General features: G+C 36.1%; 1 protein-coding gene across 4 annotated transcripts in view; it reads left to right on the top strand.

Annotated features, from left to right (window-relative positions):
* EMB (embigin) overlaps positions 1-12,745 on the top strand; it is a 26,409-nt gene extending 13,664 nt beyond the window's left edge. For 2 of the 4 annotated variants that reach the window (XM_033009142.2, XM_033009140.2), the window contains 5 exons: positions 2,103-2,230; positions 3,391-3,670; positions 4,475-4,508; positions 6,419-6,492; positions 8,248-12,745. In XM_033009142.2, coding sequence (XP_032865033.2) covers positions 2,103-2,230; positions 3,391-3,670; positions 4,475-4,508; positions 6,419-6,476 — 500 coding nt within the window. In that variant the 3' untranslated portion in view covers positions 6,477-6,492; positions 8,248-12,745. Of the gene's footprint in view, positions 1-2,102; positions 2,231-3,390; positions 3,671-4,474; positions 4,509-6,418; positions 6,493-6,865; positions 6,977-8,247 lie in introns of those variants that run through there. The other 2 variants (XR_004409430.2, XM_033009141.2) reach the window with 2 other exon arrangements.

Below are 12,745 nucleotides of genomic sequence, written 5' to 3'. Positions count from 1 at the left end.
GGTAGAATTTAGTTGAATGGCCACCCAAGTCTGTTTAGATTTTAAAAAGTCAAAGGAGACCTTACTCTTTTGAAGGCATACAATAACTATTTCAGTAAGGGCAGGAATGACTTAATAGGAAGTCATCTTTTCCAGAACAGTGCATAGGACTGGTTGATTTATTATAAGGCGGTGGGAGAATTGCTTCACAGTGTTTGAATGCTGCCACTTCTGATGCCATAAAAGGTACTGGCTTGACACTTTTTAAGATTAATGCAAGAGTGAAGGAAATTGGAAAGAGAAGTCCTTGAATCCTCTAGTCAATAATGCAGAGAAAAATTCTCAAACTGAAAGATGAGTAATGCGATGGTACACACTGGCTAAAGTAATCACTGCTGTAACTAACTGCAGTAGCCTTTCCACTAGGCAGTTACGTGCTATTGATGTGTCACCTCTCTTCCACTTCTCCCCATCCTGGCACGGCATAACTGTGTAGACATTGATGAGTTAAGCATTTACCCTGGTTTGCAGAAAACAATAAGAGATACTTAAAGGAAGTTCAATTTATTAAACATGGATGCCATTCATGGGTATTTTTAAATGGTGTGAAGTGTTGTAATAGTGATATGAAAGAGTAGAATAGATTAATTTGTTTGCCCTTTGTTCAGGGATCCTTAAGCAGCTGTTCAGGTATGTGCACTATGAAAAAACTCAGGTCTTTAAACCAGTGTGGAAATCTGACTAAAAAAAGTGCTGATGCAATCACCTGTCCATCTCTTCAACAGTGTTTTTTTTTTTTTTTCTTTTTTTTTTTTTTTCTGTGCAGCAGCAGTGTTTTGTCACCAAATTCTGGGTGATCTAGTTGCAAAAATACCTGGGACAAAGCATATTATTTCCTTGTATGCATTCAAGGATTAACTATTCTGTTAGAGCCAGATCTCAGAACTCATTGTGGATATTCATGTCCTTAATCATGGGAAATGTGGTCACATGTATTGCTGGTATGCCTCTAGCTGTGCTTTGCTACTGATCTGCATGCCTACATTTTTTTTTACTACCACATAAATCTGTTGTATTGGGTTTAAGGAGTTAATATTTGTTTCCACGTGTTCCATTCTTTTTTACAAACCTGCTTTTGTTTTTTTATGTTTATACCAAATTGTTCCATCATAAATACTGAAAGCAAACTCATGGCCTGTTTGGTCTAGTGTGACTCATAATTTAAAGATGTACTGGATCTGTACTTATAAGATAGAGCAATGAAACTTGAAGTAAAATTCAAAATAAATGAATCTTAGGAAAACTTGCTGGTAAACAGCCTAATAAAGAGGAAGAGAAGGGGGGAAGGGGAAATACAGGATATATTTGCTCGGCTCTAACTGTATCTGTGGAATGCTGCAACACAGCCTTTTTTGGGCTTCTTCTCTTGGAAGTCTGTGGGGCATGTGCAGTTATAATGGCTGGGAGAAGTAGCTCTGAAGTTATAAACTGATGTATTGTTTCTTGTGACCATGTTCTGTGCTTAGCAGGATTGGACCAAAAGTTCTTTTTATTGGCACGCACACAGAAGTCATTATTTTAGCTCAGAAAATGTTTGTAACTACAAAGCTCCCTCACTCTGCAGTTTTGTCTTAATTACAAAAAATTCTCTTCATGCACAACTTCCCAGATACCATTATGTGGTAGCGTTATGGCTGGAATAGACTTCTATCAGTTTTTGCAGATTGAGTGAAACTGCAGAAAAACTAGTATGTTTTTTTTTTTTTATAGTCTACTACAACTGAAGCATGTAGCTCACAGATGTTAAGGAAGAGAAAGAGGAAATGGACAAGGGTGAAAATCACAATCTGCTTATCACTTGTTTTTCGGTATTAATTGGCAATTTTTAAGGTCATACAACAACTGAGAACAGGATTCCTGTAGTATTCTGCATGTGGAATATCAGCCTAAAATGACTCTTCATTTAGATCATGGGATGAATGATAGAATGATCTATATTTTTAAGGGAAAATTAAGTGAATGGACAACTGTAAATACATATCTAAATATGTTTTATCTGTTTGTAATGCTGTAATTAAAACCCGTAGCTCTCACTTGATGAACTTTCTCCTACTTGTTCTTAGTACCGAAAACTGAAGGAAAAGAAAAACCCATAGTCGGTTATGAAGGAGATACAGCTGTAATGATCTGTAATAGTTTTGGCTATACTCCCATTGCTTGGACCTGGTATATGACCAATGGAAGTGAACGGGTAAGGTTTCTATATGTTGGCTAAGCAAAACAATATGGTAAAAACCAAGTACAGAAATTTTGTGAAGTATAATGACTTTTCACTGTAGGATCTACAAATTGCCTTTCCATTAAAGTTAATGTAAATCTCTGTACATGGAAAAAATCTGTGATATTTAGAAGTATTCATTATTACAGGGATCTAGCTTTTGTTCTGGTTTGTATGATGTGTCTTTTCCAAAAAGTTACTGCCATACTCTTACAGCCCAGATAAGAAAAAGAAATCAGGTGAGTCTTGAGATGCTTGTTTTGACTATATTAATGATGGCTATATTGATCAGATCTTACTAATTGATACCAAAAAAATCTTGTCATATCAGGACTCTCTTTTAAAGACCTGTAAGGTATTAGAGACTTGAGGGAGAACAAGAGCATGTTTCTTTCCTTCCTACTCCTCCTCCAGGTACAAGTAATTCTGTATTTCCCAGCCTATATGACCTCTCTGGGGCACTGGACCTGAAGGAGGTCATCCCATGGTGGAAACTGCCGTGCCACTTGACTCTGAAGGAACTGAAATCTCTTCGTACTTCAGCTCTTGCCTTTAAAGGATGTGAGGAAAAATCCTGTTCAGCAGTTTTCTTCCTCCACATAGCCACCTTTCAGGATCCCCCTTAGCCTTGAAAGCATAGCCACTTTGCTCTACCCCTTTTCTGGGGGAAGCACTGTTAACTGAGAGGATGGAAATAGATCTCTATATTGCCAGAGAGTAGCACTGATTTGTGAGACTATCAACATATTTCCCAGTGAAACAGCATTCCCAGTTCAACTTCCTTGAAAGTGCATGCTTTGTGCTGAGGTGAAACCTGGACGTTAGATCCTGAAAACCAAGGCTGCCTTTGTCACTGAAGAGTCAGTAGTCAATGGTACCTTTCATCTGATCTTAGACTAAAACAAGTCAGACAGCTTGCTCACTAAAAGTGCCTGTTTTCCTCCACTGAATGTAAAGAGAAACAGGGTGGCCAGCTAGGTTAAATCTGAGGTGGACTAAACATGCTTCACAAATGCCACTGGTTCTTAACTCATTTTACATTTCTCTGTATAGAACCATCTGTTGATAATATAAATAATTTGATTAAACACTTTCTCATTTGCATTAATAAGACTTGTACTTTTAATTTTCAGATTGCCATTAATGACACTTTGACAGACAAGTATGCAATTAATAGAATATCTGCTAATGCAACTTGTATGAAGATACTGAAGCTCACCAAGGAAGATGATGGTGTATATTGGTGTGAAGCTGCTTTTGAATTAGGGAAAAGTAAAGGAAAGCTGAAGCTTAAAGTTCTATCCCTCATGGTGCCTCTCAAACCCTTTCTAGCAATTGTGGCCGAAGTTGTTATTTTAGTAACTATTATTTTCCTTTATGAGTTGTATTCGACAAAGAAAGAGAAATGTGCAGGTAAGTGGGTTTTTTTTCAGCCTTTTCTAGCTTTCCTTTTAAGTTGTCAAAGGTAGAAATGTATGACCCAAAGCACTTCATATATGAGGTTCAGTGTGATTTCTTACGTCTTTATTATTCTCTGATAAAATACTTTCTTCTAGGAAATTGTATTGTTTTAGATTTTTAAGTCTGTTGCATGAGTGTTGAACTTGAGTATAAAGTACTTTCAGTAAGCCCTACTTTCCCTTAAAGGATTTCGTAGTCCTTATTTTTTCCTTACAAGACAAAGGAATTTCAAGGCTATATTTTTTTGGGAAATGCTTATGAATGGAAGCAACTGTTAATAGTCTTGATGGGAGAAACTTCTGTCAAGAAATTAAGAAGGAAAAATGCATTAAAACAGAATGCACTACTGTTGTTTAGTGAACCTAAGCCACAGGCAGGTGAACTAGATCTGCAAGATGAAACAGAAGTGATATATATATATACATATATGTATATAAAAAAATCAATGTATATATGTCTTTCTATTACACATATAGAAAAACACAAGTATGGATATTTCTTATACATATATATATAGGTTATACATTATAACATGATATGTATTAAAATCAGATTAATAAAACTTGATCAAGTAAGCTTTTTGACAAATTGACAGGTAATTCCATTAGAGGAACAAAATAATTTGAATTGCAAATTTAAGAAAACTAATAAAATGAAAAAACTTTTGTTAAACATGGCGTAAATAATATAATTAAACAGAACTTTTCTAATGTTTGTTAAATTGAGACCTTATATAGTCCTTTTTCTGTTATGCAGAAGCTGAAAAAGAATTTGACCAAATTAAGCAACTGTAAGTAAAGAATTTGTATACTGTAGTTAAATATTTACTCTTTTGCATATTAGTGTTGTATAAAATTATACCTTGTTGTTGACCCAGCTGGTAAGGGTTAATGATGAAATGTGAAAGTAATAGTTTATTCCTTTCCTTAAGACTTCCTAATTCTACTATGTGCGGAATGGTGTTTTCTACCTGGCACCAAATTTTGGTGTTTGGAAGATATTTCACTACTTAGAGCATCATGTGTTCTCATTATAAACTCATTCTAAAAGTTTATAACTGTGAAGAGAATCACTTTCAGGTGGGAATTTTACAAAAGAGGCCTTGGCATTTTTTCCTTGTATATATTTTATTTGTCCATATTAACATGCATTTCTCTCACTTGCATGTCATCAAAGCCCTGACAGTCCTAGGTAAGCCTGTAGTTGCTGGGGTGTTGGGAGTTGGTGTTGTTGGCTGTTTTGGTGGTAGCTCCAACCTCTCTGTGGGGGCCTTTCACTGTGCTGACAGCTTGAGCTTGGACACAGGAATGGCTGCACTACTGGAGACAAAGGAGCAGGTGTAGGCACTTCTGTTGCTGTTCTTCTGCTTGAGGGCTGGTGCTCCTGTGCTGACTCCCCCTTCCTTGGGGTGATGCATTTCTAAAGGCTTGCTAAAATAAGCTGTACTTTCCCTCTGCCCATCCTTTGAAACTCAGTCACCTTATTTGTCATGTTAACTTTTCTTTTAATATGCAGCAGAACAGTTCCTCTTTTTAGATGTGTGCATTCTACTCCAGTTTTCTTCCCCTCAGTCTCCTCCATTTTTGTCCTTGAGTGGTGCTGTCTTTCCCTCTTGAATTTCTTGCTGCCATGACCTTTGTTTCCCTGTGTTGTATTCACTTTCCATTCCTTCTCTCAGTGATAGTTGAAAATATTTTTTTCTGCTTTTCCCCTTATCTAAAGTATAAAGTGGGAATATATTTTAGGAATATAGTATATTATTATATTGCTGAGTGTTTGATGATATGTCTTGTGTTGAAAAATTGAGTAATTACCCTTGTTGCACAGCCCTGCTTCTTACAAACATGCTGAAACCATGTTACAATAAGATTGTAACACAGTATAGTGCACTAAAATGATTTTGTACTTGATGCAGTGTGGGATGTGGTTTTGATCAGCTCCTTGATCTTTAGTTTGGAGTTCTAACTTACAGATATGTGAGGAAAACTCTACTAAACCACGTACTTGCCTGATTTTAATAACTGAAAGATACTTCAACTACTGGCTGTTCAGAAGATAGATTTGTGTACCAGAGAGAATGGCTCCAAAGGAACTTTTCTGGTCTGTTATGTCAAGTGATGACTAATATACAGCTGAACTTGGTTGATGAGGCTATAATTTAAATGTTACATCCAACAGTGTATTAGGTGGGAGGCTAGTGATTCAGAAACAGAGTTTTTTAGCACGATAATTGTTAATTCAAGTCTTGATTGTGTCCAACACTGTATGGCTATTTGTAGGTACTCTGGCAGGAGCAATCATATGATTGTTTCAGCCCATGCTCTGAGGATGTTGAGCTGTATATTGCTTGTATATTAATTGAACATTCACTTTATCTACAAATTCTATACACTGAATTAAATGATAGTACAGCAACCATTTCTGGTAATACTGTCACTGTTACAACTTCTGTCCAGAACTTTTGGGGACTTTTGAGGGGGATTGAGTTTAGATGAAAGACTTACTGGCTGAAAGACTTAAAGTCAGTATTTTGGTTGGTTAAATTTTGTCTAATCTTTTTTTTTTTTTCTTATAACTTCACATGTTAAAAGAGAAGATCAAATATGTTTTATGTACTCTGTGACTGCATTGTGGGACTGGAATGACTGTGCTAATCTTACACTTGAAAGTTGAATTTTGGAATTTAATTCTTTCTTATAGTAAATCAGAAGAAAGCAATGGTCTGGAAGACAGTAGTGCTAGGCACAGGAAAATTTAATCTGGTTCCTTAAAAGGTAAGAGATGAAACAGACCACAGTTTACTTTTCTCTTGAGCAGTCTAATACAAGGACAAAGAAATCCACTGTTGCCATCCCAATCTGTTTTTTTTCAATGTGGGAACGACATAGTAATACAACCATTGTTTAGATACATCATGAATGATTATATACTGTTTTAAGACCAGCAAGAAATTGAGTCCAAAACCTTTTAAATCAGTGCTCTCATCATTGTGGCTTAATAGTTCTTCACCCATGCCGTCCTTAAAAGACGACCCAGATTAAGATGCTTAATTGCTTGGCTCCTGATCATGAAACATTTCTGTGAATGCCAGGGTAGGTGCTGAGATGCATAAGAATTGCTGATGTATCTAAAATCCTGCTCTTTCAGGCTGTATTTTGGGTGTCACATGAGTGTCAGGCAAAGCGAGCCCAACATGCCGAGGACCCAGGCTAAAGGAGGAAGAACGCAGCCGACTCAATATGAGTGATAAACCATGCTTCAGTTTATTGATTTTCGTTACAGCCTTTTATAATCCTTCTACTAATTATGCCTACTAGTCACTAGCTGATTGGCTTAAGCTCTAAAGGTCGTATTCGCACGGTCCACCTACTTGCAGTTAGCTTACAGCACAAGCTTCTCATAACACTAAGTTTCTCATGCTACTATTTCTGATTCCTGTTGACTTGTTTTCGATACACAACAGTACTGTAACACAGTGTTTCTCAGACCACCGTTATCATAACACTAGGTTTCTCAGACCACTATTCCTAATCCCCCTTAACCTGTTTTCGACACACCACGGTACACAGGGCTGAAGCGTCCTTGACATTCCTCCTGTATCAGAAGCTGCGAGCAGCTGCAGGCAAACCCTAGTGAGGCCCAGCATCAGCAGCTAGAGCAGGCTCTGATCATACAATTGCTCGGTGGGCTCAGGACCCTTGTCTCTGAGCCATTCTCCAACACATGAGTTTATGGAGGAAGGATGCAAGTGTAATAGCAAGTGGGGAGTGTGACAGTACCAATGATACGAAACAAGGGATTATAGGCATCTAGGAAAGAAGACAGAGTTTAATAGATGGTGACTGAAACGGTTAGTGGTATAAGGAAGCATTGGACATGTAGCCCTGTGGAAGTTTATTATATAACTTCACAGTTCTCTGCCTTCTTTACAGTCTTAATTACAGGCTGCTTCTACTTAAGTCAGCTGGAAATGCTTGTCAGAGGATGGTCTGTCAGTTGAGGACCAATCTTACACACTCTAGGTATTTGCCCTCTGCATCTGGCCCCCCAATCTCACATTTCAAGGTGAGAGGTGTGAGTGACCTTGCATTCATGTCACTGCTGGCACTGGTTTTTGTCATCACAAGCCATCTGCCTGAGGAAGAATGTTTCCATATGATTTGTTTTAAAGAACAGAAAGGGAAGTGTCAGGTAAAGCTCACATAAAGAGAATAACAAATCAGAAAACAATCAAGAACTAATGCTTTCCAAGAGTACATTGTCTCCTTTCTTGTACATTATTGCACTTGCTGACTGCTGTGATTAAGGTCCCCAAGGATGTATTCCATATTGGATCTAAGGTCCCATTCACATCAAGTCCTTTTGGCACATGACACTCAGGATTCAGATTTGCAAATTAGACCATTCAAAAAATTGTAAAATATAAACTGGAATGAAGTTTATTTTCAAACAAGTAATGGGAAATGTTAAGCAGCAAAATAACAGAATTCATGTTATAAAGAAATGTGTTTGTTCTTTTCTTAATTCAGGAGATTTAAGGCATCAGAAGTGGAAATAATCACAAAGCTACAGAAGATGTATGCGGCTATGCATTTTAAACATCCACTGTGCTTCTAAGTAAACTCCTTCACACTTAAGAGAAATAAGATGCTTTTGAAATAGCTGTGAAACTGCTTATTTTATACAGATGATAATGTATTGTGATATATTGCAATTAGACCTTTCCTGTCTGTAACATTGTTTGTCATTTTACTACTAAAAGGCAGTTTTTATGTGATCAGACTTTCTGTTTTATGACTAATCTGTTTGAATTTTGTGTCCTAAATTGGAAATAACCTTGCATTCACTGAATGAACAGGTAATATAGAATGGGCCTGTTATCTAAGTGTTATAAAGCTGGACTTATAAGATCACAAAAGTATTTCTGCCAAAGAAAATGCCTTTTACTAGTGGATGAAGCAAATGTGACACAGCCATTTTTACCAAAGAAATGGTCAAAGGGAAGTCTTTATCACGATTAAATGAAACATTAACAATTTGGTAATTTGTTCTAGACAGTAAAATATCTTCATTCTGATTTTCTTAGCTTCATTTAAATGGGAAAGAAATATAGGTACATTCTGAATACTGAAGATAGGAGTTTTTTTTAAGATGTGTTGCCATGTCTGTGTTACTATACTGTATAAATAGGCTAAACACTTAAATACTGTAGAGATCAGATACTTCAGCAGTATTTCAGAGTAGATGAAAGAAGCAAAGGGGGTACAGTACCATATCAGAATATAACTGAAGTGATTCCTTACACTTACAAAAATTACTGCAGGATCTGAGGGCTGCAAAACCAGTTTTGCAATTATAGTCTATACAGAATAGAAATTGCACAAATATACCTATACAGTTCTTACCATACCTCCTGTCTAATTGATAGTTTTACTTCCAGCATACTGTATTGCTCCTTAAACTCTTCTCAGAGCACAGAAGGTCTTGAGCAGGTGTAATTTTCAGGGTAATAGGATAAAGCAACATGAATGACTAGTTATACATGAAATGATGACACTACTGTTATGACTTATAACATTGCTTTAGAAGAGCTAGCTGTCATAATTTTAAATATACCATTTAGTTACATTATGCATTCAACATTTGAAAACTGTGCAGCTAATAGAAAAACAGTTGATTGCATTAGTTGCCTGTACTTGCTAATCCAAAAGAAAAATAAGAAAAACTTCCATTTTAAGCAAGGGAAGAGTAAAGTCTTCAAAATAATTTATTCTCTCAGAAAAAAAGGAAAAAAACAGGCAGCATTTTCAAACTTCCTAGGGAAGCAAAAGAAAAACATCTAAATAGAATTTCCTCAAACTGGTCGCTTTTTTTTTGAAAACATAAAGGAATACAAAAAAATAAGATGATAGATTTAATTCCCTTCCTTTATTTTTCTATTTTACTGTTCTTTGAAAAGAACTGTGGGTTTGAAAATATTAGAAAGCTTGGCATTGGCTGTTTTATTGGAGATCAGGGACAAAATTTGGGCTGATCTATGCTTTTTTTGTTTTTTTTTATAGTTTGTTGCAGCTTTAACAAGTTGAAGTCCAAATAAAAAAACAGTGAGAAGAATGTAAGCATTAAGTGATTGACTGTAAGGGCTGAAGACTGATAAAGATTTCCCTTGCTAAGATACCACGTGTATTGTATCTTGCCTTGGAGTTTCTATGCACTATAAAAACAAGAATCCATTTACAGGTTTTTATATGAATTTATCATTGATAAACACCATTTCTGTTGTAACAACTAAGTGTTTGCTGTTTAGAAAGATACACTTCTGTATACTGTTTGAAACATACAACTTTATTTTTTTAGAAAATTTTTTTAGTCAATTCAGAAGAAAAAAGCAAGTTTATTTATAGATCTAAGATTCTAAATAAAGCATAATTAATATCTTCTGCAACAAAAAGGAGGGTGGGTGCTAGCTAGAAAAAAAAAGCCCACCTTTTAATCAGAAATGGTAACAACTTTTACCTTCACTGAGCATTTCTACCCGATCTTGAAATCGTGATATAAAGCCTTGGCCAACATAGGCAAGTTACATGAGCGGATACTTTTTTTGGTGTTAGCAAACAAGGTCTGCACTGAAGGCTGGTAGGAACTGGAAAAGCTGGATGAAACATGGCGTTTAGATCTATGATGTATTCCTCCTGTCAGAACTGTATTAAGAGTTTGGCCAAATTGGCTGCTTTAACCACAGCTTTGTCTTGACCTGGCTCTAGCATCTACTACTTGTCATGCCTGCAAGAGGTTTGTTTATTTTTAGGTTGGAAAGCAGGTTTTTTTCAGCTTGGTAAGTGGTTTTATTCCTTGTACATCTGCCTAGATTCAAACATTCTTGGGTTACCCTACAGAGGGGAATAATATTAAAAGATAATTATTGAAGAGGAATAATATTAAAAGATAATTATTTAATTATTTGCATAACTAATGACCATAACTTCAAAGGCATAACCCCTACTTTTATAGTCCAGGTATTACATAGGAATCTCTGGATATCTAGAAATGTATATTTTTGAGAAATACACGTTGTATATGTTCAAAACATTATTACTGCAGTTGCATTGTATATCTATTTTATTATGCAAACATAGCCTTCAACAGAACAAAAACTTGGTAACCTTAAAAAAACAAAACTCTAGGCAATTACTTGTTTTAACCTCATTCAAGCCAAGAGATACCAAATGAACCAAAACAATTCTGAAGATATTTCCTTCAAGCAGCAGTTACAGCTAAGTCTAACTAGCCACATAACAAGTTTTAATAACAAATACTAATCTCTAATAATTGACTTCTCTGAGTAGGCAGAGTTTAACCATTGTATTTGCCAAATCTTGTCTTCCAAGATCAAGTCCTTTTTTTCTTGAAAAAGGTTACTGGTTTCTATACCAACAAAAACCTTGGCCAATTCTTAGAGGAAAATTAAAGTCTACAAAAGAATTCTGAAAGACTTTCCTAGAGCTTCAAAGAGGTCACTGCAAATTCCTCCTTTCCGTAGCGCCAAAGTAGCCACAAGCAACTGAGACCAGATTCCTAGTGAAGATTGACAACTACTAGGAGAGTTTCCAAAGTGTGAGCTCAGATAGAACTGTATGAGTATTGCCAAGATAATTAAGTGATTTGCTATAAGTCATTTGACACATCCAGTCCTGAGGAAGAGAGAGAATGTGTCAGTATTGATGTTGATACTGAAATCAGCATCTGTGTGTCTGTTTTTCAGCCAAAGAAGATGATGCTTAAACTCTGCCTTTAAATTCACCCTCAAAACTTTCCAATGCTGACTGCTGAGCAACTAAAATTACAAAGAAACTCATTGGTGTCTTCATTGTAGAGGGAGATTTTCAGTTGAGTGGTCCTCTGAGTGTTGAGCTACCCGGCATCTGCAAGCTCACTACAATTAGCCACATCATACCGCAGTTCTAGCTGGGAGCTCCTCAGAAATAGGAAGGGGCAAGGACTGAGGAAGAGACCAGTTGAGGATGGCTGTAGGGATATGGTAAGGACCTGTGGGTATCCCACAGGGGTCCTGAGGGACAGTAGATGCTGAGATGACTTGCAGTGAGCTGTGACTAGGGAAGATGGAGTGTAAATCTTCCGGAGAAAACATTTTATTATCTGTACCATTTGGAGCGTTTGTATAGTAAGTTCTGCACAGTGACTGAAAACAGTCTGACATTGCTAAGCACTTGCACAGGTGAAAACACAAAGCCAAATGATATGTTTCATAACAGGGTTGGAAGGTACATACTTGGAAAATTTTTCTCCATTGGCTTTAAATAGTTCTGCAGTCTTGCTTTCTTCTTATGCCAGAACATGCGTATATAATACATGAAACGATTCTTCATGGAAAAAAACACAAGTTCCAAACTTTACAGCTTGTTATTAAAACTCAACTTGTCTAAATTCACTGTTGATAAGAGTTCATTTTTGTAGTTGAATTTAAGACTTCAAACTTCTAGTGTTTGTTCCATCTTAGCTAATACAATTGTTTTTCCTCCATACAGAAACTTAATCTCATTTGTTTTTCCATTCAGCCTTTGATTTAACCAAAGAAAGATTTTTCTTTTTTATTATTAGGTGAACATTTCTATCAACTGACTTGAATTATTTTCAAATTGACATTAGAAGTTACATAACAGTGCCTTGAAGGGAAGAATTTGTTTACCATAGTTAAGTTCATTTTTCTCTTCTGCAATACATTTGTTAAAAGTTTCAGAGGAAACTTGACAGCAAAATCTATTTTTCTAGTGAAGGACTACTAAGCCTAATGCTTTTGTCACACATGACTTACTTTACATTCTGATTTTATACTCTGAGCTCACTCAACTGTTTCATTGTTTTGCTTGAGCAGTAAGATGTATACCAAAAGTGTAATAGCCTCTGTTTGATGTATATGAAATAAGGAGAGTAATTATAAGTAGTGTGAATTGATAATATTGTACTTGCAAATAGTGCCAATAAATTTAACCATGGAGAATCCATAAA

This window comes from Tyto alba, unplaced genomic scaffold (genome assembly GCF_018691265.1).
Source record: "Tyto alba isolate M040663 unplaced genomic scaffold, T.alba_DEE_v4.0 Super-Scaffold_42, whole genome shotgun sequence".
NCBI classification, from domain to species: Eukaryota; Metazoa; Chordata; class Aves; order Strigiformes; family Tytonidae; genus Tyto; species Tyto alba.
This window is presented reverse-complemented; position numbering and strand designations above follow the sequence as displayed.